This window comes from Chenopodium quinoa, unplaced genomic scaffold, assembly GCF_001683475.1.
Source record: "Chenopodium quinoa cultivar QQ74 unplaced genomic scaffold, ASM168347v1, whole genome shotgun sequence".
Taxonomy (NCBI): Eukaryota; Viridiplantae; Streptophyta; class Magnoliopsida; order Caryophyllales; family Amaranthaceae; genus Chenopodium; species Chenopodium quinoa.
This window is the reverse complement of record NW_018743405.1, coordinates 1,504,306-1,528,194: the sequence shown is the minus strand read 5'-3', so window position 1 is coordinate 1,528,194 and position 23,889 is coordinate 1,504,306. Positions and strand designations below refer to the sequence as shown.

The 23,889-nt window shown below is 35.1% G+C and overlaps 1 protein-coding gene across 1 annotated transcript; it reads left to right on the top strand.

The window, feature by feature from the left end:
* Positions 1–4,052: 4,052 nt before the first annotated feature.
* On the top strand, positions 4,053–21,691 carry LOC110738965. Its single transcript, XM_021919409.1, has 16 exons — positions 4,053–5,241; positions 9,589–10,436; positions 11,575–12,759; positions 12,970–13,317; positions 13,448–13,516; positions 13,713–13,793; positions 13,917–13,954; positions 14,040–14,127; positions 14,224–14,358; positions 16,995–17,183; positions 17,273–17,352; positions 17,454–17,526; positions 17,625–17,726; positions 18,299–18,404; positions 20,220–20,307; positions 21,288–21,691. The coding sequence occupies exons 1-16, from the start codon at positions 4,887–4,889 to the stop codon at positions 21,472–21,474; spliced, it is 3,972 nt and encodes a 1,323-aa protein (XP_021775101.1). The 5' UTR covers positions 4,053–4,886; the 3' UTR covers positions 21,475–21,691.
* Positions 21,692–23,889: the final 2,198 nt, after the last annotated feature.

Below are 23,889 nucleotides of genomic sequence, written 5' to 3'. Positions count from 1 at the left end.
GGAAAAGAAACCCCAAAACCCACTAAAACCCCCGTCCGAACCCACGATTTTCCATCAGACTCCTTTCTCCTTTAACTTTCGAATTCCCCTGCTCCAATTCAAGCACCCATTCACGCATCATCATCACCGTTCATACTCCATCATCATCGGCAATTATCACTTTGCAGCCGTTCGATTTTCATTAAAAGTCACGCGCGAAGCTCGTGAAATGGTTCGGTCGAACCATGGGTTGGTGCGGCCGAACTACGGGGTTGGTTCGGTCGAACCATGGGTGTGTTTGACCACACCTCTTCAAATTACAAAACCTCAAAAGTTTCTGACTCGAGCTTCGACCGAACTCCTTTGGTTTGCTCGAACTTGATTGATTTTCATTTGCTCTGAATTACGGATGTTGTTTGGGCAATTTGGGGTTGCAATTGGTGGCCGATTGTGGGTGAAGGGCTGGTGGTTGTTTGCGTGGGTTTGGTTGGAGGTGGTGAATGGTGGGTTTGCGGGCAGAGGCGGTTATTGCGGTGGTGGCTGTAGTGGTTGTTGCGGTGGTGGAGGATAGGTGATTTTGGTGGCTGGTGGAAGAGGTGTGGGTGTGAAATGGTGGTAGATTGAAGGTGTGGATTTGATGTTGCGGGTCAGTGAGAAGAGGAGAGGGAAATCAGGGGAATTGCGTGGTTCAGGTGGTGGTTCGCAAGTGGTTGCGTGAGGTGGTTGTTGTGGGCGTTGTTGTGGCTGTGATAGGTGGCGAGTGAAGGTGAGATTGGTGGTGGTTTGGTGAGTGTGTGACGGTGCTGCGTGAGGTTGGATTGCAGGGGCAGCGTTGCTGCTGTAATTGGGGTTGTTGCTGGCGGTTTTGGCAGCTGTGGAGGCTGTTGGCGTTGGGTGGATGTGGTTGGGATGGTGGTGCGCTGGTGAATGTGTGGTGAAGGGGAAGGAGGAGCTGGGGCTGCTGGCGCGAATTGCCTCGAACCTCGGACCCCGAACACGATTTGAACTTGAAACCCGGAACACCTACAACCAAAAACACGAGGGTATTACCACGAAATAAAATAAAGATAAAATAAAATAAAATAAGATAAGACAAATAAAGTAAAATAAAAAGCTAAAACTAAATAAATAATGAAATAAAATAAAATAAAATAAAACAAACTAAAAACTAAAAGAAAATAAATAAAATGAGATAAGAGGGAAATTATTAACTAAAACTACAAAAATAAACTAAAAACTAATAAAAATGCAAAAATACTCAAAATAAAGGTAAAAGGCGAGAATAAGCAAATAATGGAAATAAAGGATAAATAGGGTTAAATTATTGGAAAATAAGCCGGAAAATGACTCAATAAACACCCTAAAAGTGACATAAAAGTCACTTATCAAATTCCAACACAACAAATTCACAATTCCAACAAAATTTAATCAATTTTCATGCACAAGCTCATCAAACTTAAGCAAGAAACTAATCACAATTCTCTTACTCCATAACTAATCACAAAATTCTACAATTTAATTATCAATAGCAAGTAAATTTGTTAATTCACCTAATCAAGTAACTAATCACACAATAATCATGAAATAAACAAAATAGAAAAGATTGAAGAAAAACCCTAAGGTTTAAGAGGGAAAGTGAAGTATGGTAGAAGATTTTACCAATTAGAGAATGAAAATACTCTAAAATTCTTCAAATTTACCCAAACTTCATCCTCCTCTAGCAATCTTTATCTTTTTCCTTGCTTGTTCTTCAATTTGATTTCTAGGGTCTTCAAAATTTTTGCCCAAATTTGTGAAAAATTATGGTTTTTGGAGAGGGAATTTGATGGAGATTAAGAATTTGTGAATTTTGATTGAAAAAAATTGGGATTCGATGATGAAATTGAAGAGGGAAGTTGGAGAAGATGAGGGTTTTAGAGTGTGAAGTAGATGGGGAATGAGGAGAGAGAATAAGAGAGTATGAATGATTGGTGAAAATGGGTGAAGAAGATTAAAAGTAAGGGTAAGATTCCTTTTTTTTTTTACCTGGACAGGTGGGAGCAGGCGTGCAGCGAGGAGGAGTGCCCGCTCCAGACCTGAGGAAAAATTATTTTTTTTTTCCTGTGAGGAGCGGGCGTGCAGCTTCAAGGAGCGCCCGCTCCATATGGAGGAGCGGGTGAGCAGGCTTTTGGAGCGCCCACTCCTAATCTTCTGCCAACATTCTGCTTCACTCTTTAATAATATCACCTTGTGAGGAGCGAGCGTGCAGGATGAGGAGCGCCCGCTCCTAAAGGTGAGAGAACCTTCTTTTTTTTCAAAAATTCACCCTGTGACGAGCGGGCGTGCAAATATTAGAGCGCCCGCTCCTGATGGAGAAGTGAGCGTGCAGTTCCTTGGAGCGCCCGCTCCAGATCTTCATCAAAGCTTCTGTCTTGGCTGTTTAATTTCACCAAGTGAGGAGCCGGCGTGCAATGTTGAGGAGCGCCTGCTTCTCACTACTTATGGCTTGATTCATTTCCTTCTTTGCTTCCTTTTTGCTTTTTTTTTCCTACATCAAAACCATAAGGACATAATTCAACCGAATGTTAGCCGAAATAAGATATCACCAACACTCTTCTTTCTTTACTCACTCACTCATTGTTTTATTTCTCATTTTCTTCCTCTTGTCAATTTTTTTTTCTTTTTTTTTTTTTCGGGTTGCCTCCCGGAAGCGCTTATTTAACGTCAATAGCTTGACGACATCCACACTCAGGAGGTAAGATTACATTGAATTGATTTTATTACACCGACATGAGCACCCTCGTAGTAAAGCTTGAGGTGATGCCCATTCACCTTAACGGATCTATTTCCGTCTAAATCCCAAACTTTCACGGCTGCATGAGGAAACACTTCCTTGACAACAAAAGGATCACTCCACCTTGATAAAAGTTTCCCGGGAAACAATTTCATCCTAGAGTTGTAAAGGAGTACCTTATAGAAATGTTTTCTTTTCAATATTGCGATCGTGGCAATCCTTGGTGCGATTCTTGTAGTTGCTAGCACACTCATAGGCCTCCAATATTATCTCTTCAAGATCATGTAAATCAAGCCATCTTTGCTCTCCCGCGCTTGCCAAGTCAAAGTTAATCTTCTTGATTGCCCATTGAGTTCGGTGTTCAAGCTCCACCGGTAGATGACAAGATTTTCCATACACTAGACGATATAGAGTTGTGCCTATTGGGGTTTTGTATGCCGTTCTATATGCCCATAGAGCGTCATCAAGCTTTTCCAACCAATCCTATCATACGCCGCAGACACTTTGCGCCAATGCACAGTTGCTTTTTGATTTGTACCTAAAATCGCATCTTGACTAAAGTTCATGTACAAACCAGTAAGAGCTTCATCCTCTGCAACCGACCAAATACGACTCGCTCTAGCGAGTTGTTGGGGTTGATTGGCCGACATTCTTGGAGGAGGTTAAGGGTATTGAGGAGTTTCTGGAACATTTTCTTCAAGCTCCTCCTCGTATTGAGAGTTACTCCCTTGATACGTAGTACGTGATTGTGGTTCATAGTTAGTGTTTTCAAGGGGAATTTGAGGAGGTGTTTGTTGTGAAGTATTTTGCAAAGAGGTGTTTCCTAATCTTTGTAGGAAAAGTTGAAATTGAGGATTGGTAAGGAAATCAGCCCCTAAATCAGCTAAATGAGCAGAAAATTGAGAGTAGTTGGGGTTGTTGGGATCCATGAGATGATTAAATTTTAAAAAAACAATGTTTGCAATATTTGATCAGATATAAAGTTAAATACTAAACAACAATTAGTAGTAGTAATACTACTACTAATAATAATAATAATAATGATAATAATAATAATAATAATAATAATAATAATAATTATATTATTATTATTATTATTTAATAATAATGATACTTTTAATAATAATTTTTGATAAGATTTTAAATATGTATTACAAAGTGATAGATAAGTGAATATAGTATTTTTTTTGAGATTTTTGAAGTATGTGAAATTATATGAAAATGGATGTCTATCTATAGAGAAAAAAAAATATAAACGTTGGTGTAATTTTTTTTTTTGTAAACGAAAATATGATTTATAACGGTTACAAAAATGTAACCGTTGGTTTAAATCAGCAAAATTCTGATTGGTTGAGAAAGGCTGGTAGGACGCGTGTCAGCGTGCCATTGGGCCGCGTGACGCACCCTGTCAGCAGTTGATGATATTTTTTTTGCTTCTTTCCACCAAAACGACGTGTTTTGGGGAATGTGTTGCATGACAGTTTCCAAAACTCGTCGTTTTGGTGTGGGGTTAGCAAAAAAAAAAAATTGAATATCATTTTCGCTGTGGGGCCCACTGAATTACTGTTCATTCTTATTTCTCCTCATCTTGTGCGCATATTTCATTCTCCTCATGAGGAGATTATTTTCTTCTCATTAGTGTAGGCTATTTGTATATATTTTTTTTCACACTTTTTCTTCTCATGTACATATTTCTCCTCACTAGTGTTAATGCTCTGAATGCATACATAGCACCACTAAAATATTTACTATTTGATCATCCAATGATAATATTGATCACTTAATGGTATTAGTCTAAAATCAAGTACTAAATTACATGCAGTTACACTCTTACCCCTCGTTTTGCATAACGAGATTCCCTTTAAACAAGCTCTCTTTGGCTTACGCCGAATCACTTTCACGGCTTCATTAGTTCAAACTTTCATACATACACATCTTTCCCGCACAAAACCGTATTCCTTAACAATTTAAATACTTCTGTCATAAAAAAAAAACCAAAACAATTTCAATACACTTGAACTCAAAATATCAAAAACCCTAAAACCAAAAATTCCCCCAAATTAGCTCCTTCTTAAACCATAGCATCACTTAAAATCCTTGATTTCTTGAATGATCTAAGCAGAAGAAAGCAACAATGGCGTCGAAGGAGCCTGATGAGAAATGCAGTAACACTAAAACAGGAGAAGAAACGATTGCATTAGAGAAGAGGCGTTCGAGATCGAGGAGAGTGAGCTTTGCTGAAACCACTGCAATTCACTTGTTTATTAGGGATGAAGAGTGTGATACACCTCCGGATGTTGAGGGTTCCAACAATGGATTGTTGCACAGGAGTGAAAGTGAAGAGATTCGGGCGCTTCTTGCCGATGATGATGATTTTGATAATGGCGGTGGTGGTGATGATGACGTGGTTGCGGTGGAGACCTCTTTTTTACGGCCTTTCGACTCGCCGTCCCCGGGTAGCTGCTTTGGGTCCGCTACTTCCAATGATGGCAAGATTTTCCCTTCCTTATTTTTCTTTTTATGTCTATTTTAATTGAAGTTGAAAGTCGATGATTGATATTTATTTGGGAATATTGATTGCAATTAAGTAAGATAGATGTCCAAATGAAGTTTACTCTAAATGACCTTTCTTTGATTTGAACTCGCTTACAAAAGTTCAAGTCCAATTAAAGTTGCCGTTTGAGTTTTGGAGGAAAACTCGTTGCAATTTGAAGTTGAAAGTCTATGATTGATATTTATTTGGGAATATTGATTGCAATGAAGTAAGATAGATGTCTTAATGACCTTTCTTTGATTTGAACTCACTTACTTGAAGTTGCTGTTTGAGTTTTGGAGGAAAATTTGTTGCAATTTAAAGGGTAAAGCTAACTAAGTCTCGTTGCAATTTTAAGGGTAAGAACCTGCTTTTGGTTTTGTGAAATTGTGAGTAATGCTATGGATTTGATGTGCCATGAGCAAAGTAAAATCTGTGTGTGAGAGAGAGGGGTTCATTTTTTCATGGTTGCACAAACTTTGTAAATTAGTGGCCGTGAGCTTGTGACCATGTTGATAGGACTGCGCCTTGATATAAGTGTGACATTTGGTGTCAACCTAAAATGTATGACTAGAGTAATTTTGAAATAAAGCAATATGGTCATGAATTGAATCTGTATGTTATAATCTAGAATGATATGTTTTACGAATGATATTGTGCAACTAGCCTTTTAATTAGCGCATAGCCCTTTGCTCCTCCTATCAAGAACTTTGGCTGTAGTAAGACACATGATAAAAAAATTGGGCCAGAGCTTAGGCTTTATAAATTTAGATATTAGTGGAAGATGTAGCAACTTGCCTTGTGCTTTTCTTCACATCCTCTTTGCGGTTTGCATGTCAAGGAGTTGTTCAAGGAAACTAGGAGAGTATGCTACTTGCTGTGATTTTGCTGAACACACATCTGCAAACATGATCAAGAAAGCATGCTAAATGATTTTGTTATTTTTTTCCTTATTGAATTGCTCTGTTTAAAACATTTTCTACGATATTTTTTTGCAAATGGCTTTGAATTAGGAGAAAAAGTATGTAAGCTATTACATAGAAGCATTGCCATAAATCACCTATAGTGGGCTTTAGACCTATAGTGTTTGGGTTATGGCTAATTGGTGTATCCGAGATTTGCATATTTACATATCTAGTTGTCTTCATTGTCAACTCCTTAAACCAAGCCTTTTGCTTCTTGTTTCCCAACTTATTACTTAGCTAGAGGATTACTCATAAATTGAAGTCGACTACATGTTATTACTTAGTAGCTTTCCATAGGTGGAATGGCTGAATTTGAGAGTAGGCTTTTGCCAATCTGGTTTTGAGGTTGTCCCAGCAAAAAAGTAAATCTTTCATGTCAGTTTGGTATGGAAGAGATTAGATCTTTAGTCAAGTGATCCAAGTATGTATTTTTAGTGTATTGTTTTGTTCTGTGTTTGAGAAATGAAAATTGAGATGAGTGTTTAAAAACCTTTGATTTCATTTTGGATGTCTTTGGTAAATTAAGTCAATTGTTGAATTGCTTATCTCTACAAATTTAGCTTTCTTACTTGTGAAGCAACAATAAAATCCAATTTCATTTATTCATATTATTTGTACTATACCTTTAGAACAAGATATCGGTTAGATTGAGTAAAGATGCAAACTTGCAAACATAAGTTAGTTTCTTAGTTAAGGTGTGTTTATTGTAAAATGTTCCGTTTCTTTAAAATTTAAACTTGTTTCTACACTTCTACCTTGCTGTCTTATTTACGAATTGTTCTAAGCCCATGGTTGATCTCATTTACTAAATTTTCAATTTGTCAAACATTTGCCAATTATGGAAAATCTCACTTTGGTGGAGTTAAAAATAGAATCATGCAAACTTTTTAACCAAACAAGGGTGGTGGAATTATGTAGCTTTGGTCTTTTGGATGGATTTATCCGTTGAAACTCTTGAAAGGTATTTCTAAAGTATAAGTAGAAGGGATCAACCCTAATAATGTGCTAGGAATGAGGTATTAGAGAAAGATGAGCATAAATAAATATAAATAATTAATGGTGTTGGGGGATGAAATAGAGGAGAAGGGATAAGGTGATGATGCATTGTAGTATTGATGAGGATGAATAAGAAAAAATGTAGATCTTTATTGTCAAATAAGTTGTTTCAGCTTTTCGCAAACGACTTAATTCCCTAATGATAATCAAAGAAATGACTAGAAAGTTGTTAGAGTATTCCTACGCTCTCTTCATTACTTAGTTTTTTTTTGAGTGTTTTCGCCATTCTAGGAAATGAGATATGTTAGTTTGGACATACATGACCTTGATTATGAGTGGAGGGAGTAAATTGTTACATGCATTGAGGAATTGTGAAAAATTTAGGTACACTTTTGTATTGGTCAAGAACTCAAGATCATGCATTATCGACTAGTACATGTGAAACTGGCAATTGGTGTCAATCATTACAAATTGGCAACAAACTAAGATAATCTCGATGCGCTAATTGCAAAATTTAATATTTTTGTGGGAGAAAATTAATGGAAAGGGGTTGAAGGATGTTAGGAAATAAGGGTGTAATTGTGTTTGATTAATGAGGAACAAGTCAATTAAAATTAATAACGAGAAAAGCAATAAAGAAGATAAACAAAGAACACAAGGATTTACTTGGTTCGGTCAAATTAGATCTACATCCACGGGTGGAGAATTCAAGAGTTTCTCCACTATAATGGAGAAAGAGCTACAGAAAAATGCAATGATTCTTAAATCTTAATGGTCTTCTAAGGTGTGAAGGTGTGATTTAATTGATTACCTAAAGGGTCTTTTTATAACACAAGGAAATCCTAATAAAACCCTAAATTGTTCCTCAAGTATTCTCAAATAGCCGTCATAGAAGAAATGTAGTTTTAGGAAAAATTCCATAAAACATGTAAGCTCAAAACGGATAAAAAACCGCACTACCTCGTCCAGGTTCTTTTGGCACGAACGTGCCGAGCACTTTGTCAGCAATGTTCCAGCTTCGCCAGGTCTTTGAAAAACAGTCACAACCTTTTCGTTTCTTATCAGAATTGGGCATATGACCTATCGTTGGAAAGCTCTTGAAACAAGCTATGACCTCCAACTTGAATCACCTCAAAATCACTTATCGTTTGGGAGATATATGCATTCAAAGCTAATCCTAAGTAAAAATTTAACAAAGGAAAAAAAAATACTAATTGTATTTGAATAGGTAAAAGGAGTTGTTAGAAGCACTCAGTCCTTTCACCCATGTTGAATTTTCCAAGAATTTGCATGAAGGCTGAGAATGTTAAAAAAATTATGAAATCCCTGTTTTTTGGGTGGCTATAAAAATCACTTTTGCAACACTACTGAGCATCATTTGCTATGTGTCTTGTTGAAACAAAATGCCTCAGATCTTTTGTGTTTCTATAATTCTATTTGACATTTCAGCTGGTGCATATAGGTTTGTAGGGAAAGAATACATTTTTTTGAATGTGTAATATACTTTCTTGATTTTTAAATATGAGGCAAGTAAAGTATGACATTTTGTATTGCATTAATAGCATAAAAATCTAGTGTTATAGTACCATTATGGGGAACACTTGATGTTTCCTTGATATTGTCAAATGCTTATGTATTGGAGCAATATAAATAGCTAAAAGAGCCTAAAACATAGTATATATATAAACGGAAGGATAGTTTTTCATTTTCCAGGCATTCTGGTGGAGCTTACCAACCAAATCTGAAAACTTAAAGCAGCTTCAGATGCATTGATGGGTGAGGGTGCAGTTGTTTACATATATATTTGTTTCCTTTTATTAAATCATGTAGGGAGTTCTCTCTCTCTCTCTCTCTCATGGACATTTATTGTTCTTGTGGTACATCTTTGTCCTTGATGAGAATTGCTTTCTCATTGTTCCTGAGAAAAAAATAAAATAAAGTAATAACCCAATAAAAAAATCAAAGAAGCAGGACAATATATGATGCTAGAAATCACACTGAATGAATTAGGTTAGAATTCCATTATAGTAAAAAGTTGCATTATGCTCCTAATGGCTTCACTTGATTTTATATTACGATGGAATCCCCTTTTTTTTTTTTTTTTTTTTTTTTTCTTCCAGAATTAAAATTTATTTTACCTGATGTTAGTAATAATGATAATGATCATCTATTCTTTTGCTGATTCCTGTTCTCTTTATAATGTGAGGTTCTTTGGAGTTAAATTCATTGCTCTTGTAGTGTCAGGCTCTTATATTTTAATTAAGTGTGATGAGAAAATCAATGAGGACAGATTTTCCCTTCTCTCCAATCTCTACTAAGCTAGCTTTCTTTTGTCATTGCAGAGGATAATTTCTTTGGACCTGTATCAGCTGATTTCATTAAACCTGGAAGGTTATCAGATTCTGCAGCCTCTGATGATAACCATGATCTTACTATGGATTCTACAGCCTTTTCTATGCACTTCCGCAGTTTGGCAAGATCAGATTCTGGAGGAGAGTTTAAAACACCTACTGCAGTCCGTCTGCCATTTGGTGAGAGAACTTCCGGCCAAATGTCCAGCACCACAAGTGGTGGGGATTTAATGGTACTGTCCGATTCCCAAAAGCGAGTCTCTGATTCTCTGCTTGCCGATAAAGTTAATGGTAGTGGCAATTCAGATGACATGAGCATTGTGGAAGAATACCAACGCAGCTATGATTACGGGAAGTTACCTCCAGAATTGGATGTATTATTGACCGAAGATGGCAAGGATGTGGGGGCTGTCCCTCTTACCAGTCAAGTTGAATGTTCAAACTTTAATAAATCCGTTACAGAGGATGCTAAATCTGGTTTACACCAAGATGGACGTGGTAAGGATGTGGGGACTGTCCCTCTCACCAGTCAAGTTGAATGTTCAAACTCTAAAAAATCCTGTACAGAAGGTGCTAAATCTGGTTCACACCAAAATGGATGTGAAGTTCTGGATTTAGACAATAATGAAAAAGTTGCCCACCATATTTCTGATGGGGAAAAGGCATCTGATGGTGCAAACTCTGCAGTTCATGTAAATATTGATAATGGAAATGATGTTATTCTTCACGGTATCCTTGCTGAGACATCTCATAATACCTCAATCAACATGGATGATGATGATTTGTTTCCTGCTCACTTTTCTGATGATCATACTAAAACTCCATTTCTACTGACAAATGTAAGTTTTGGTTTCTTTTTGTAGAATATCTGGAGTAGCCATACATCATCTCTAAGTGGATGACCTTGTCTCGTTTATAGATAAACTTCGATCCACAAGTTCAACTATCATGTCCAATAGTTAATTTAATCTGATGCACTTGGAATTTTCTTCTTGGTTTATAATCAATTTTGCTTGTTTATAGTGTTAGTGAGAGTTATTCTCTAGCTATCTGTTACTCTCTACTTTACTTTTAATATGATTTTATTTTTCCTGTTTTCCATATTCTTGATTGTCAGAATGTCAGATTTTTGAATTGGCTTTACATTGAAATGCTCATGCACTTGTCCTAAAATTCAGATTTAATTTAGTTTGTGCTCAGGAAATTGAGATAGAAAAAGAAAATGAGCTTATTTTTCTTAAACTCAGTGTTCTCCACATTGTTTTCTGTGGGAAATTTTCTCATGTATTCATTTTTTCTTTGTCGGAAGCTTCGATTGAACTCATTGAAGAGATTTGGTCTTGCATCTGCAGTTGTGTTCGCAAGGAGCATTTACCAATCCTGATTCAACAAGCTGTGATCGACCCTAAAATGATGAAAAAAATTGAGTGAATAAAGAGGTGGGAAATTCTGGGGACAGCAAGGTTAATACTAATTTTTGTATGAACCAGAATTTTATTGTCACATTAAAACTGTATTTTAAGCTAGATGGCATTTCAAGCTTTTAATAACAATGTAAATGTTCTTTTTTGGAGTGTTAACTTGTTCCTTACCCTTGCATAATCACCTGAATTCTGTCATTTGGTGAAGCATGGGGAAATTTCTGTGACACATTGTGAGATTTTTGTTAACCTTTTTGGCTTTTTGAGAAAAGGTCGCTTAGAAGAATCACAGCGTTAGCTGGTAGTGATACCTTGAATTTACCTCACAGGAAAGATAGATGAGGGTTGACTGGTGAATTATTGATGCTTAATTTTATATTAATTCTGGTCTGGTTTAGTTTGCTTAGTATTGGAAACATCTTCTTGATTTGTTTGCCTATTTCTTTTCTGGTTATTCTTGGATAATTGGAAAACTAGGGTGTTGGTATGTAGGTGTCTTCCATGATCTCTTGGTTCATTACATCAATAACAGTGGAAATGTTATGCTTGTTGGCAGGTCATGCCGATTGACAAAGATGAAGAAGTAAGGAAAGGTGCAGTGGAAGCTAATGGGAATCTATCCCCTCCATCACGTTCACAATCTATTTTGAATCACGAGCAGTCAATTGCTGGCTCTGTTTCTTCTTTGCTTGCTAAACGTAGACAGATATTTAGGGTGTCACCAAATGATAAATCAAATTTCATTCTGTCTGAAAACAATTTACGTGACAAAGGAAGTAAACATGTCTTGAGCGCATCATCTTTTGAGAAAGGTGCATCTAGGCTCCAAAGGCTTGAAGCTTTTCCATTTTTTTCTGCTTCAAAGGCTGAGGGTAATCCTTCAAGACTGCCTTCAGAATCTGTACACAGTTCCTTAACCCGAAACAAAGTTTTGAAATGTGGAAGCAATGATGTTTTGGTAGCTGTTCCTGTTGCTTGCTTGGACAAACAATTTTCAATTGTTGCTGAGGATTCTGGAGACTTGCAGAGTATGTGCAATACGGGGATGTATAATGTGAGGACCACGTTGGGAAGTGCTGAGTGTGCAAGTTACACAGAAGCTAAAGATGCAGAATTGTCTTCTTTGTATGCAGCTTCATGTACTAGTTTTAGTGTTTCTCCTCTGGCACTTTCAAAAGAAAAAAGTGTAGAGCCTTTTGTGTCGACATACAATTGTACCAATGAAACTGTAGTATCTACCAGAAGTGATTACTCTATGCCAGAGATCACATTCAATGATTTGAAAAGTCACGAGGAAACTGGGAGGCCTAATCATTTTGTATTTTCTCCTGTGACCAGTGTGGAAAGGAAGGTGTCAGCCTCTCCACTATATCAAGGAAGTCTTTCTAAAAATCTGAACCTGCAGGCTGAGTTAAGCTTAAGCCTAGACCAAGACATATTGGTGGAGGCAGATGACTTTGTTTCAAGATCTGAAAATCATAATTCCTTACTTGCTGAAAGAAAGAAAGAGGCTAAGAGATCTTCTTCTAAAATCAAACATTTCAAAATCGCTTCCCAGGAGATGCAAAATGGTGAATCCATGTACTCTAATAAGGCCTCTGAATCAAAAAAACTAGTTATCAGAAGTGCCAATCTTGACACTGAAACCATTTCTGCAAGGGCACTCCCAGAAGAAAACATGAAATCTGTTTTTGGTTCTGCTCCATCTTCGGATAATAATCTAATTGAGTTGCCCATTCAGGTCAGATTTCAGGTCAAATGGCCCACAAATTTCAGGTCAAATGTTGTACGTCTGTATGTATTTATTTGTTTGTTTTGGGTCTGCCTATTCTTGATTTGTGGGCCATGGATGTCATTAGCCTATGTATTCCCTTACCATTATATTTTGTCAGCTCATGATGATAATATTCCTATTTCTCTTGTCCTCTTATTCTTACATGTGGCGGAACAGGTGTATGAAAATCATAAAGAAGAGCAATCTTGTAGCTTGTTGCAGAAGAAGCCATGTTTAGTGGATAATGCAATTGTTGGAGTCACAGTCTTGACTCCTAGATCCTATCAGCGTGCCAGTGAACATGATGAAAATGACCAACCCTCACAGAAATCATCTGATATATTTGGCAGTGATAACTCTTCTACTTTAAAAAGAAAATTATTTGATGGAGCTGAAAATGACAATGATGCAATCGCTTCATTACAGCGTAAACCGAAATTGTGTAAAGATCAGAAGCACAATGAGGAAGATAGCAAGGAATTTCAAAGCATAGGAGTTGATACAACAGCAAAACATTGGGTTGATGTAATAGCATGCGCCCTATCGCCCCTACGGTTTTATCTTGAGTAGCTTTATGATTTTTCTGAAAGAAAATGGTGTATAGTGTACTATTCTCCAATTTATTTGACACTTCTTTTAACCATTAACATCGTAGGTTTTGAACAGCTTTTGTGGAATGACCAAACTGATGCCTTTAATGATTGACAGTTTGGATTTGGCTCAGGTATGTTTTTCCTTACCGTCTTACGGCAATCTGTTTTTTTTTTTTAAACATCAGTGTTGTTGATTCACCCCCTCCCCCTTTGTATTCCCATATTGAATGATTATACATTATAGCTTCAATGTTTGAGGGCCTGTGATCCCTTTTTCTTACCATTCTGAAATCCTGAATAGACTCTTTATATTTCTGTTCCTTACAGATCAGTATTCTGAATGATATTTTGGTCCATCAAGAGAAGATGAGAAGTTATGAGCTGCTTCATCGGGACATATGCTCTCAGGTCTGTTATTGGTCAACTTCATACAAGCTCTATTGTGTTTCATACTACAGAAATATGTTTCTTTAACTAAAACAATTGCATATGAGTATGAATTTCATTTTTCATTTTACTCGTCTGCCTCAGAAAGCATTCGACTCTGCAACCTTTCTTCAAATCAAAAGGTGAATTATTTAGCTATCATAAGTGGTAGAGTGGTTGCTTTTGCTAATCAATCTTTGACATCCTCTTATTTCAATACAAATGTAGATTGGTGGATACAAAGTTGCTTCTTTACAAATTGTTATATCAAAAAGCAAAACTACAGCTGATGCATCATGAGCAGAAACGATTATCGGTATCAATTTACATTTTCTTTTTTCATCCTTAAATTCAGCTCCATATTCTTTCATCTTTTGCCAGTATGTTTTATCGCCCAACTTTTTGTATGCAGGACCGAGTTTGTGAATTGAATTTTAGAGTTGAAGAATCAAAAATGCTGATATCTAGTTGTCAGGATTCTTGCATAAGTGGTCGAAGGGATGTTGAACCAGTATCTTGTCCTATTGATCTTAGCAAAAAGAGTTTGGTATGGTCTTTTAAATAACTGTGATAGTAAGAAAGTCTGCTGTGATGTTTTAGGGTATTATTTGTGTGTTTGTTGTGCTACTATGCTAATCATGAATATCATGCTATTTAGATCATCAATAGTCTTTGACATTAACAAATAATCATCAATAGTCTTTTACATAAAAATAAAAATTAAAAATCTCATATGCGATCATGGTAATGGTTGCGTTGTCACGGAAATTACTTATAATGGACATTTAGAATGGATTGTTGCCGAGGTGTATATTTCTTAAAAAATATTACAGTAATGGGCTTGAGCCTTGTTTACATTTTTTTAATAAGTTTGAAAAGTATTCCTTGAACACAATATATCCAAATCTATCATAATATGAGTGGGTAACATATTTGATGAACAGAAAAATACTGAAAATATTACTTTCTCCATTTTTTTTTTATAATTCACGTTTTGACAATTGACACTATTCGTGAATTCTATGTAAACAAGGTTTTGTTATTTATAGTTATGTTGGGCTTCTAAGAAGGAGCACATTAAAAAGATGGAGGTTAAGAAAATGAGCATGTTAAGGTGGATGTGCGGGAACACTCTAAGAGATAGAATCAGAAATGAGGTTATTCGCAAGAAAGTAGGGGTGGCAGGCATTGGAGACAAACTAAGGAAAAATCGCCTGCGTTGGTTTAGGCATGTAAGATGGAGACCCGAGGGTGCACCGGTTCAAAAAGTGGAAGAGTGGGACCATTGAGGGGTTAAACGAGGGAGAGAGAGACCAAAAATAATTTGGTTGGAAGGAGTGAGGAAGGATATGAAGTATATGGATTTGCACGAGGATGAAACATTGGATCTTAAAGGATGGAAGAGAAGATTTTTGTTGATGACTACACGAAATAATCAAATTTGGTTCATGTAGCTGAACCCGCTTATGGGATTAAGACTTTGATTGATTGATTGATAAAACTGAATTGTTTGGGATTGTGTTAGAGTCTTCTATATATATATTTACTTTTATAAAGATATCATTTTTTATAAGTGTTTACATAGTCATAAACATAATTACAGGTATGAATTGTTGAACTTGTGCTTTGGCAAAAATAAAAAAGAAATGTGTCAACTAAAAAAGAATGGAGGAAGTGTGTTATATTTATATAAACGTAACTGATCACAAATATATTTCTGGTCAATTGTATAAACGAATGTATGTAACGGGTAATAAACGTTCACAGAGTCACCATCATGTAACAGACCACCACGCGGGGTGAAAGACTTGAATTATGTCGAGGCATTATGTAATGAGAATTTCTAGAACATCAAATCCAAAATCTGTTGCAGAACAAGTGCTCTGTAACTGAATGACTAGTTCCATGGTCTCTTATGTCACCAGTCAGAAAGTTTTATTTTCCTATTATATATCGCTTTTTGTACAATAAATATATATGCCTTGTAAAATTTGTTGTTCAAATCGATTGTTTTCTATAATAAATTTAGGATAGTCCTATATGTATTGTTAAGACTAAAGTTAAATATGTATTTTTTCAAGCAGCTGGTTGGTGGACATATTTTGACACCCATTATTGTTTAAAAAAAAAATTCAAAGACAGATTAAAGTTCCATTCTAAAACTGCAGAATATATCATAAATAGAAGATGGGTTGAAAATAGTATACAAGTTATCCAAGGTAGCTCTACAGGATATATCAAATCAGATAGACAAATAATCTTGGCTCATACATTAGGTTTAGTTGACTTCTACTAAATATCCAGTAAGAGTGATATCTGTCTCTTTTAGTTAGTATCTTGAGTGATATCTGTCTCTTTAGTCAGCATCTTGGGTTTCTTTCTTTAAAAGTGAATTTACAGTGATGTAAATTGTTATTTTTAGAGCCTCATATATAGAAAGATGAGAATTATATAAGAGACTCCTTTTATTGGATATGGCAAAATTATTGTTGGATTAATGTTTTCAAGTGTATGAAGTGGAATTCTTGCAATAAAAGTCAAAGAAACCGTGGTTGATAGTTCTCCTAATAGAGTGTTGTGCATATTGGTTCTCTGAACAAAACACGTCTAGACTGAGGACTTTGGCTTTATTTTAAGATTAATTGGCTGTGTCTTTGAGCTCCAAGGACATTCGGTAGGTGAGCTTTCTTGTTCTAGTCATACCATAAAAAAACCTTGAGAACTCTTGTTGGAAGCACATGTATTCTTGGGAATTCTATCTTATTTTAATTTTTTAATAAATTTTTCTGAATTTTTTTCCTGTTGTAAGGTGGCTTTGCAGTTAGATGTTTGGAGTGGTAAATTTGGAGCATTTCTTTATGTCAAGTGGTTTACGGAGCGATTATTCTGAAGAAATACTCTGACAGAATATTTGGGTTTTGGGTTTGGCATGACATAAATTGTGCAACTGAGCTACAATCGATGTCACGTGTGTGATAAAATTATTTATCTTGTTTGTCTTTACACTAATGCGGTTTGATCTACATGTCTACCATCTTCTGTAGTTTTCTTTGCATGAAAATCTTGCAATTTTCTGTCATTTGATTCTGATGTAGTCCTTTTGGCCCTCGATTCTTTTACTTTATTAAATTTCAAATCTATGAATTTTTTATATTCATTTGGTTCTGTTCTGGCTATGTGTAGGTTGCTGCTAAAATTCCTTTACTGAGGAAGGACCTAGAAATATCAGAAAGAAAAATAAGGAACATAAATAAATCCTACCATGCTTATATTAAGGCGGTGAAGGATCAAACCTGCACTGAAACAACAGTGCATGTTAAAAATATTCTCAAGAAGAGGGTTGAATGTAAATCACTGCAGTCAGAATTTCAGGTTTTAATATATATATTTTTTTCGATTGCCAACAAATTAATAATCTACTTTAAACTGTATCTGATTTGCTGTATATTTAATGTCACTAGCTATGTCAAGTTGGCAACGTAAAGGCTATGGATAAAATGCCAAATATTCTTTTTGATTATTGTGGCATAATGTCCCAGAGGTTGGTTTCATGTCCTAGTTAGTGCTCTCATGCTATATAGTATTTTCTTAATCTCAGCACTTTATCAAAATGCGATTATATTATCTTCTGATTGGTTACAGGTTCATTGTGAAGTCGATCTCCACCTACGGCTTATTTATATCAAATGTATTGAACAATGTGAAGATCTCTAAGGTGTGTGTCTCCTGAAGTGTGATTGATTTCTTGGTATTTTCAACCGATTTGCGCATCAGCTTGCTTTTCCTCAAGTCTCTCTCTATTGTTTGAATCAGATGTTCCGTGGCATGGATGCCTCCACTGCTTTTTCGTTTGTTTTACGTTGCGAATCTAACCTTGCATACTCCGGAATTAAGACTATCGTGCAAGAAACACAGGTAAGCTTCACCAGCTGCTTTCTTCTGTGTGCTGTCTCCAACTTGCATACACATTTTTTTTTTTAACTTTGGTCACTTATCTGTTAATTGACTTTTCATTGGCTTAACATGCTTGCTACTTATAGCTAGTATATCTGTATTAAATTCGGTAATTAAATATTTTTAAAGTAACTTGAATGTTAAGACTTGAACAAAAACCTACGTATGATTAGAGGTTATTTAAGCCAATATGGCTACAGGTTTCATAGTGATCTCAGATCTGAAATGATGCCAGCTAAAGTGCAAATTATGTGATGTTTTTTTTTTTTTTTTTTTTTTTTTTTTTTTTTTTTTTTTTTTCTATATTTTGCTGAGAGCCTGATACTTATTCTCATGTATAGTAGACTGAAATCTCATCAAAATTCTTCCAAGTTTTCTTATGAACTCTTTTATATAATAAGCTATTCATGCTTGTTTAACCTGATATTGTGCAATGACTTTTTCCTCATGCTCTTAACACATCTTGACTGAAGAATTACTAATTAAAATTCTGAACTTTCATGAAGTAACCAAAGATAGCTTAATCTGTGCAGAAAAGCTCTTCACTTTTGCATAATCTGCTTGATGTTGTTGAAGAAGTTGAGTTAGCCATGGTTGAGCTTAGAAATCTCACCAATACTAGATTTTCACAGCCATCAGGTACATATCCTTGTGCTTATAATTTAAGCTGTTTCGTTTTAGCTTCCTGAGAACCGTACTCTATGATTGCTGATAGGAGTTTTTGAGAAATTAACACAGGAATACTGTCTGGTGTTATTGAAGGATTAGCATTGATGAGTGAAGTTGGACTTAGGAAACTGTATGATGACAAACAATTAATATGTTGTAAAATCAATGCAACTGTGTTAGCATGTCTAGGTATGGGAATATCATCTTCTAAATAGGATTAAATTAGTAAACTAAATTGCAAGAAACAATTCATAGCATGATATGTACAGGACATAAATTAGAAATATTGACCACTTCCAAGGATACTGAATCGTGGTAGTTTATGTCTTCAAAACTATTGCAGAAATTGGAATTAATCTCTGGATAAGTTGCTGAATTATTAATTTATCTCTTGTATGTCTTTAATTCTAGTAGAAACTTGGTAAGGCACTTTTGTGTGTTGGGAATGACTCCACTTCCTGGCGCATTAGAAGGTTAAGCCCCAAACTGCTACCTAGTGTACAGTAAGAAAGATACGATCCCTACTTATTTGTACACTTACTCATCACATTCCTTTAGTTTTTTTCAACCTATTCCCTATACTCAAGGTTCTTCATAAAATAGTTGCCAGTATGGCCATCTTCTGTGATTATAAGGGTCATCTACAATCGTCCAAGGTGAAACAAGATATAATGTGCTTGAAGCGGGGAAAATGGGCAAATTAAAGGTGAATGATGAATGTGATTCCTCCTCTGTACTATGTGGTGATTATAATAGTGGGTTGTTGACTCATAATGTCAAGGAGGGTGTGACTGTGTGAGTCAGGACAACTGGACAAGTAGGTGTTAGTTTCGGCCAACTCGATACATGTGTGTTGAAATAAGGTGATGGTTGACACCTTACAACAAGATGATGAGTTTGGAAACAATCAACATGGGACTCATCCTCAAATTTTAGTGTGCTAAAAAGAGTCCATAATGTAGTTCAGGTCTTCCATATGAGGTTCAACTTGATATTGTTAGGAGAATTGACAAAACTCAAGCATGGTATGCGTCACAGACTCACAGGAAATTGTTGAGGCTAGATTTTTTCGTTGGCTAAGCCTGTGATGGCGTCTAGACCCGTCGCACACACTCAAAGTAAACAAGATTGCACACACACTCAACTTCGAAACACTATTTATTAATTGTGACTTACGAAGTTATAGATTCTCTCTAGCTCTGCCAACAATTGAATGCCATATGCCAAGTTTTTTTATATCTTTATTTTCAATGCATGCATTGTTTTGATGTTTCGCGCTATTAATTTGTAAAGTTTGTCAACATGTTTTACTAATCTATTTTTAGATCAATTTTACTAATCTATTAATTATTGACTATAACATGTAAAATAGTGCGGTGGGGTCTTTATATTTTCAATATTTGTTTTTTTTTTTCTTCAGGTTTTTAATATAATAAAAATAATGATTGGTCAAAGTAGTGTTCAAGATATCTTCAGATTCTCGTGCCTTTACTTTTTTCTTTGTCCTCCTTCTTTAATTAAGAACTAATATGTTACAAACCCCAACCTGACAAAAGTGGCTTCAATTCCTTGATGCTAGGAGCATTAAGAGATAAGAATAGGCTAAATGCAATGTTTTCATTCTTTATTTATATGTGTTCTTTAAAATTAATTCTGATCATACCCTTACCAAGTTCGGCAATTGGTCTATTTGCATTTAATCTTTTCTAGTTTTTTATCCTTGGGAATATATCCTTTCAATAGTTCCTATTTGAAAGATGGATTTTCATTATGTCAAATTTTCAGATGGAAAACTTGATTTGCAATTGTGCTTCACGGATTTCAACAATGGTGCTAGAGTGGCTTTGAGCATTGATATCACTTGTTTGAATAGGTAAATTTATATGAACACTTGCCTACCTATGCTTCTCTCTATGATATCCGGATATGAATAAAATACCCAGTGCTTCATAAGTTATGCACCATTGTGCTCTTACCTTAAAACTCTTATGTTGCCATCTTTAGGAGCAGCAGCATTTATAATTTAGTACATTTTTGGGCTCTTGGTTCATTTTCTTTTAGATGATGTCATTTTGTAGCAATTTTTAGCATATATCTAATGCAATGAGAGGCAACAATCACTTTTTATGAAAACTAAAAAATAATTTCATTTATTTGGGTTCAATTGTGGGATAAATGAGGCCACTTACTGAATCTGATTGAGAATTAGATTGACCACTAGGGGAGAATAGATAGTTCACTAAGTAATTCCATGACATGGAATGGATCCAAAGGTTTTGTATATAGGGCCTTTAATGTGTTTGAGCCGAGTGAATTTTGACTCTAAAAGTTGAATAAGCACACAAATGAAGCTTCATAAGTAGCCACGTGAAAATTGAATTTTATAAGAAGATGAATTTGGACCTTATCACTCAATAAATTTAGGCAATATTTGGTGGGAGAGAAGGGGGGGGGGTGTTTAGTGGTTGCAACTTGCCAGGGCTGTGGAGGTAAGGGATTACTTAAAGTGGCTGGTAGGGTGGGGGAGATTCATTTAAATTTTATTTGGCTATAACAATGTAACTACCGGGTGATAACCAGGCTCTCCTGAGGCTTTGAAGTACCGGGTGATAGGGGGACAAACCCTTTTATTAGGCTAGAACAGCCAATTTGATTCTTTTCAAATTTTAGATAGCCAGCAACAAAGTACAGTACTTCCCACAACTCCTGAACTTTGATTGTATTCAAATTTCAAAAATGGTATATCTTACTAGTTAATAGGTTTTGTATTTTCCTGGAATTTGATAGGCTTTGCTAGTTGTGTTGTTTCAGCTGGAAGTGTCTGGTTTATTAATATTGTTTTGTTGTGAACAGAGGAATATATCCAGCACAAGTTTTGCCATATGAGGTACAAGGAAAGGCTGCTAGAAGACATGGGTCTTTTCAGTTACTATTAGACAACATAAGTAGTGCTGTTCGTGGTGTTAGATGTGGGCATATGAGGATTATAAGTCTTTGTCGCTGTGTTTCTTGGACGATTCAAGCTAATTGTATGAGCTAGGCAGATACCTGCCAATAGAATCCTCATGTTGTCTTGAATTGGATGTATGTGGTGTATTTTGTATGCCTAAAATGTAAGCATTCAGTCGCTTGAATGTGCTCTTCATGAGGAAGATTGATGTTGCATAAACAAGCTTGAGTTATTGCAGCAAGACAAACTATTATTGTACCCCTCTTTTGTACAAGTGTATATATGAAGCTGTTTTAGATCTTGCCTAGATTTGGTTTACATTTAAAAGGGAAAAATGTGACTGGGAAAGATGTTTGAAACGCAATTTCTATGGTAATTCTTAAGATGGTTTCCCTCCAAAAAAAAAAAAAAAAAAAAAAACCGATGCCTTTATGTAGCTTCTTTGTATTACCTATACAAATTTCTTTCTCATTCTCCGTTTGTTTCCCCCGTTGTTAACTTGTTATACTTTGTTTTTGCCCATTTTTTTCAAATTATCTAATCCAAATCTTTTTTTTCTAGTTGCAAGTTCTTTGTTTGAGATTTTATCGTAGTAATATCTTTCTCAAATTTGAAAAAAAAATACAAACATAATTATTGTAAAGATAGATTAAAATAACACTAGTTTGAAACAAAATAACATAAGATTTTATTATATTAACTCATTCAAATTATAAAACACAATCACAACAAATTTTAAATAGAATAACACCTTTTTATGAACAAAATAAAATAGTTTAACACAAATAATATAATGTTTTTACAACTTGATCTTAAACACCCTAAACAAATTTCAAAACAATAATTAACAAATTTATAAAAGTAAAACACAACCTTCTACAGAATACAAACACACACAAAAAAAAAAAAAAAAGGAAAGAAATTTTTTTTTTAAAATAGAATAACAAACACTAGTTTGAAACAAAATAACATAAGATTTCTATTAAAAAAAACCTTAAGATTTTGAATAAAAAAAATCACATGCAATTTTTAAAATAAATTCGCAATAAATTTAAATAAAATACACCATTTTGTGTAGGAAATAACACAAAGTTTAACATGAAATAATACAATGCCTATTGCTTAATAAATCAATTAAACACAACAAATAAATTTCAAGATATTAATTTAGCAAAATTTATAAAAATTAGGGAAATTCTCAATGGTAACACTTAATTTTCTATTTCTCCAAGTTGTAAACTACACAAATACTTATTATCAATGGTAAACTACAATTATTCACTTATGCTTAATAGTAACATTAATGATGAATTTATAGTAATTTTAAGCCTAACACTAGTTAAGTAATTACTAAAAGACTAATTTCACCTTTTTTTAAAAAAAATTGTTTTCTCTCCAAAAGTTAACTTCTTACTTCCCTCCTAAACGATTTCCCCAAATTTCCCTATATAAACCCTAGTGTAACCAATTCCCTCAACTTCCCCTTTTCATGAACCCTAATTTTCGCAAATTGTCTGAGAACAACCCTTCAACCATGAAAAATCAACACTTTTCTTCATATGCAAAACCTATCACCATGGATGATAAGATAGGATGGGTTAAGCATGTGCATTGCAACTGTGTCCCCCCCCCCCCCACCAATTTGCTGCAGTGAAGATAACAGAGACCACAAAGAACCCACTAAAATTGTTCTTCAAGTGCAGGGATTGCGATTATTTTACTTGGTTGAAGGAAGGAGATGTAATTAGGGTTGGGGATGAAAAGGAGGTTGAACAAGGTGTTTGTGCTGCTGCTGTTGTTGATAAGGTTGATGAATTGGTGAAATTTATCAAATTAATTGTGAAGATTACTCTAATTATGTATTTTGTTTTGATATTTGTTGTTTCTAATTAAGTGATGATAGTGGGAATGGTGTATTAGGGGGAATGGTTTAAGGTGTTCATGTTTTATGTATTAGGAACTAAATGCAACTTGCAAGTAGAGATGGCAACGGGTCGAATCTGGGCCGAGTCCAAGTGGATCTGGATCTAGATCCGTTTTTGTCCATTGGATCCAAATCCGACTTGAATCCGTCGGATATGTGAATCGAGGATCCATATCCAAATCCGTCGGGTCCTACAGATCCAGGTCTAAAACGGGTCCAAAACAAATCCTTAAGAAAAAAAAATTAATTTCGAACCAAACACATTTTTTCGTAAAATAACTGCAATTTATTTATAATTTATTACTTCCTCCGTTCTTTTTTACTTGACCCGCTTTGACTTTTACACTATTCACCATCCCTCCTTTGATTGTCTTTTGTGAATAGTAAGGAAAAACATATTCATATGAGATCTTTTTGAATTCGTCACAATAAGTACTATCATAATATATAACTTTTGTAATTTTTACTTATGGAGAATTATACTTATTGATCGTTAAAGTTTTGCATTGGCAAGCGTGATAAAAGAAACATGTCAAGTAAAAAAGAACCGAGGAAGTAACATTTATACACCTAAAGTTTAC

Bases quoted from the DNA above. Each gene is read 5' to 3' on its own strand.
- LOC110738965 (XM_021919409.1), top strand. From the start codon at position 4,887: ATGGCGTCGAAGGAGCCTGATGAGAAATGCAGTAACACTAAAACAGGA. The intron at 17,527-17,624 runs GTGTGTGTCTCC...TGTTTGAATCAG, and splicing joins ACAATGTGAAGATCTCTAAG to ATGTTCCGTGGCATGGATGC. The intron at 20,308-21,287 runs GTAAATTTATAT...TGTTGTGAACAG, and splicing joins GATATCACTTGTTTGAATAG to AGGAATATATCCAGCACAAG.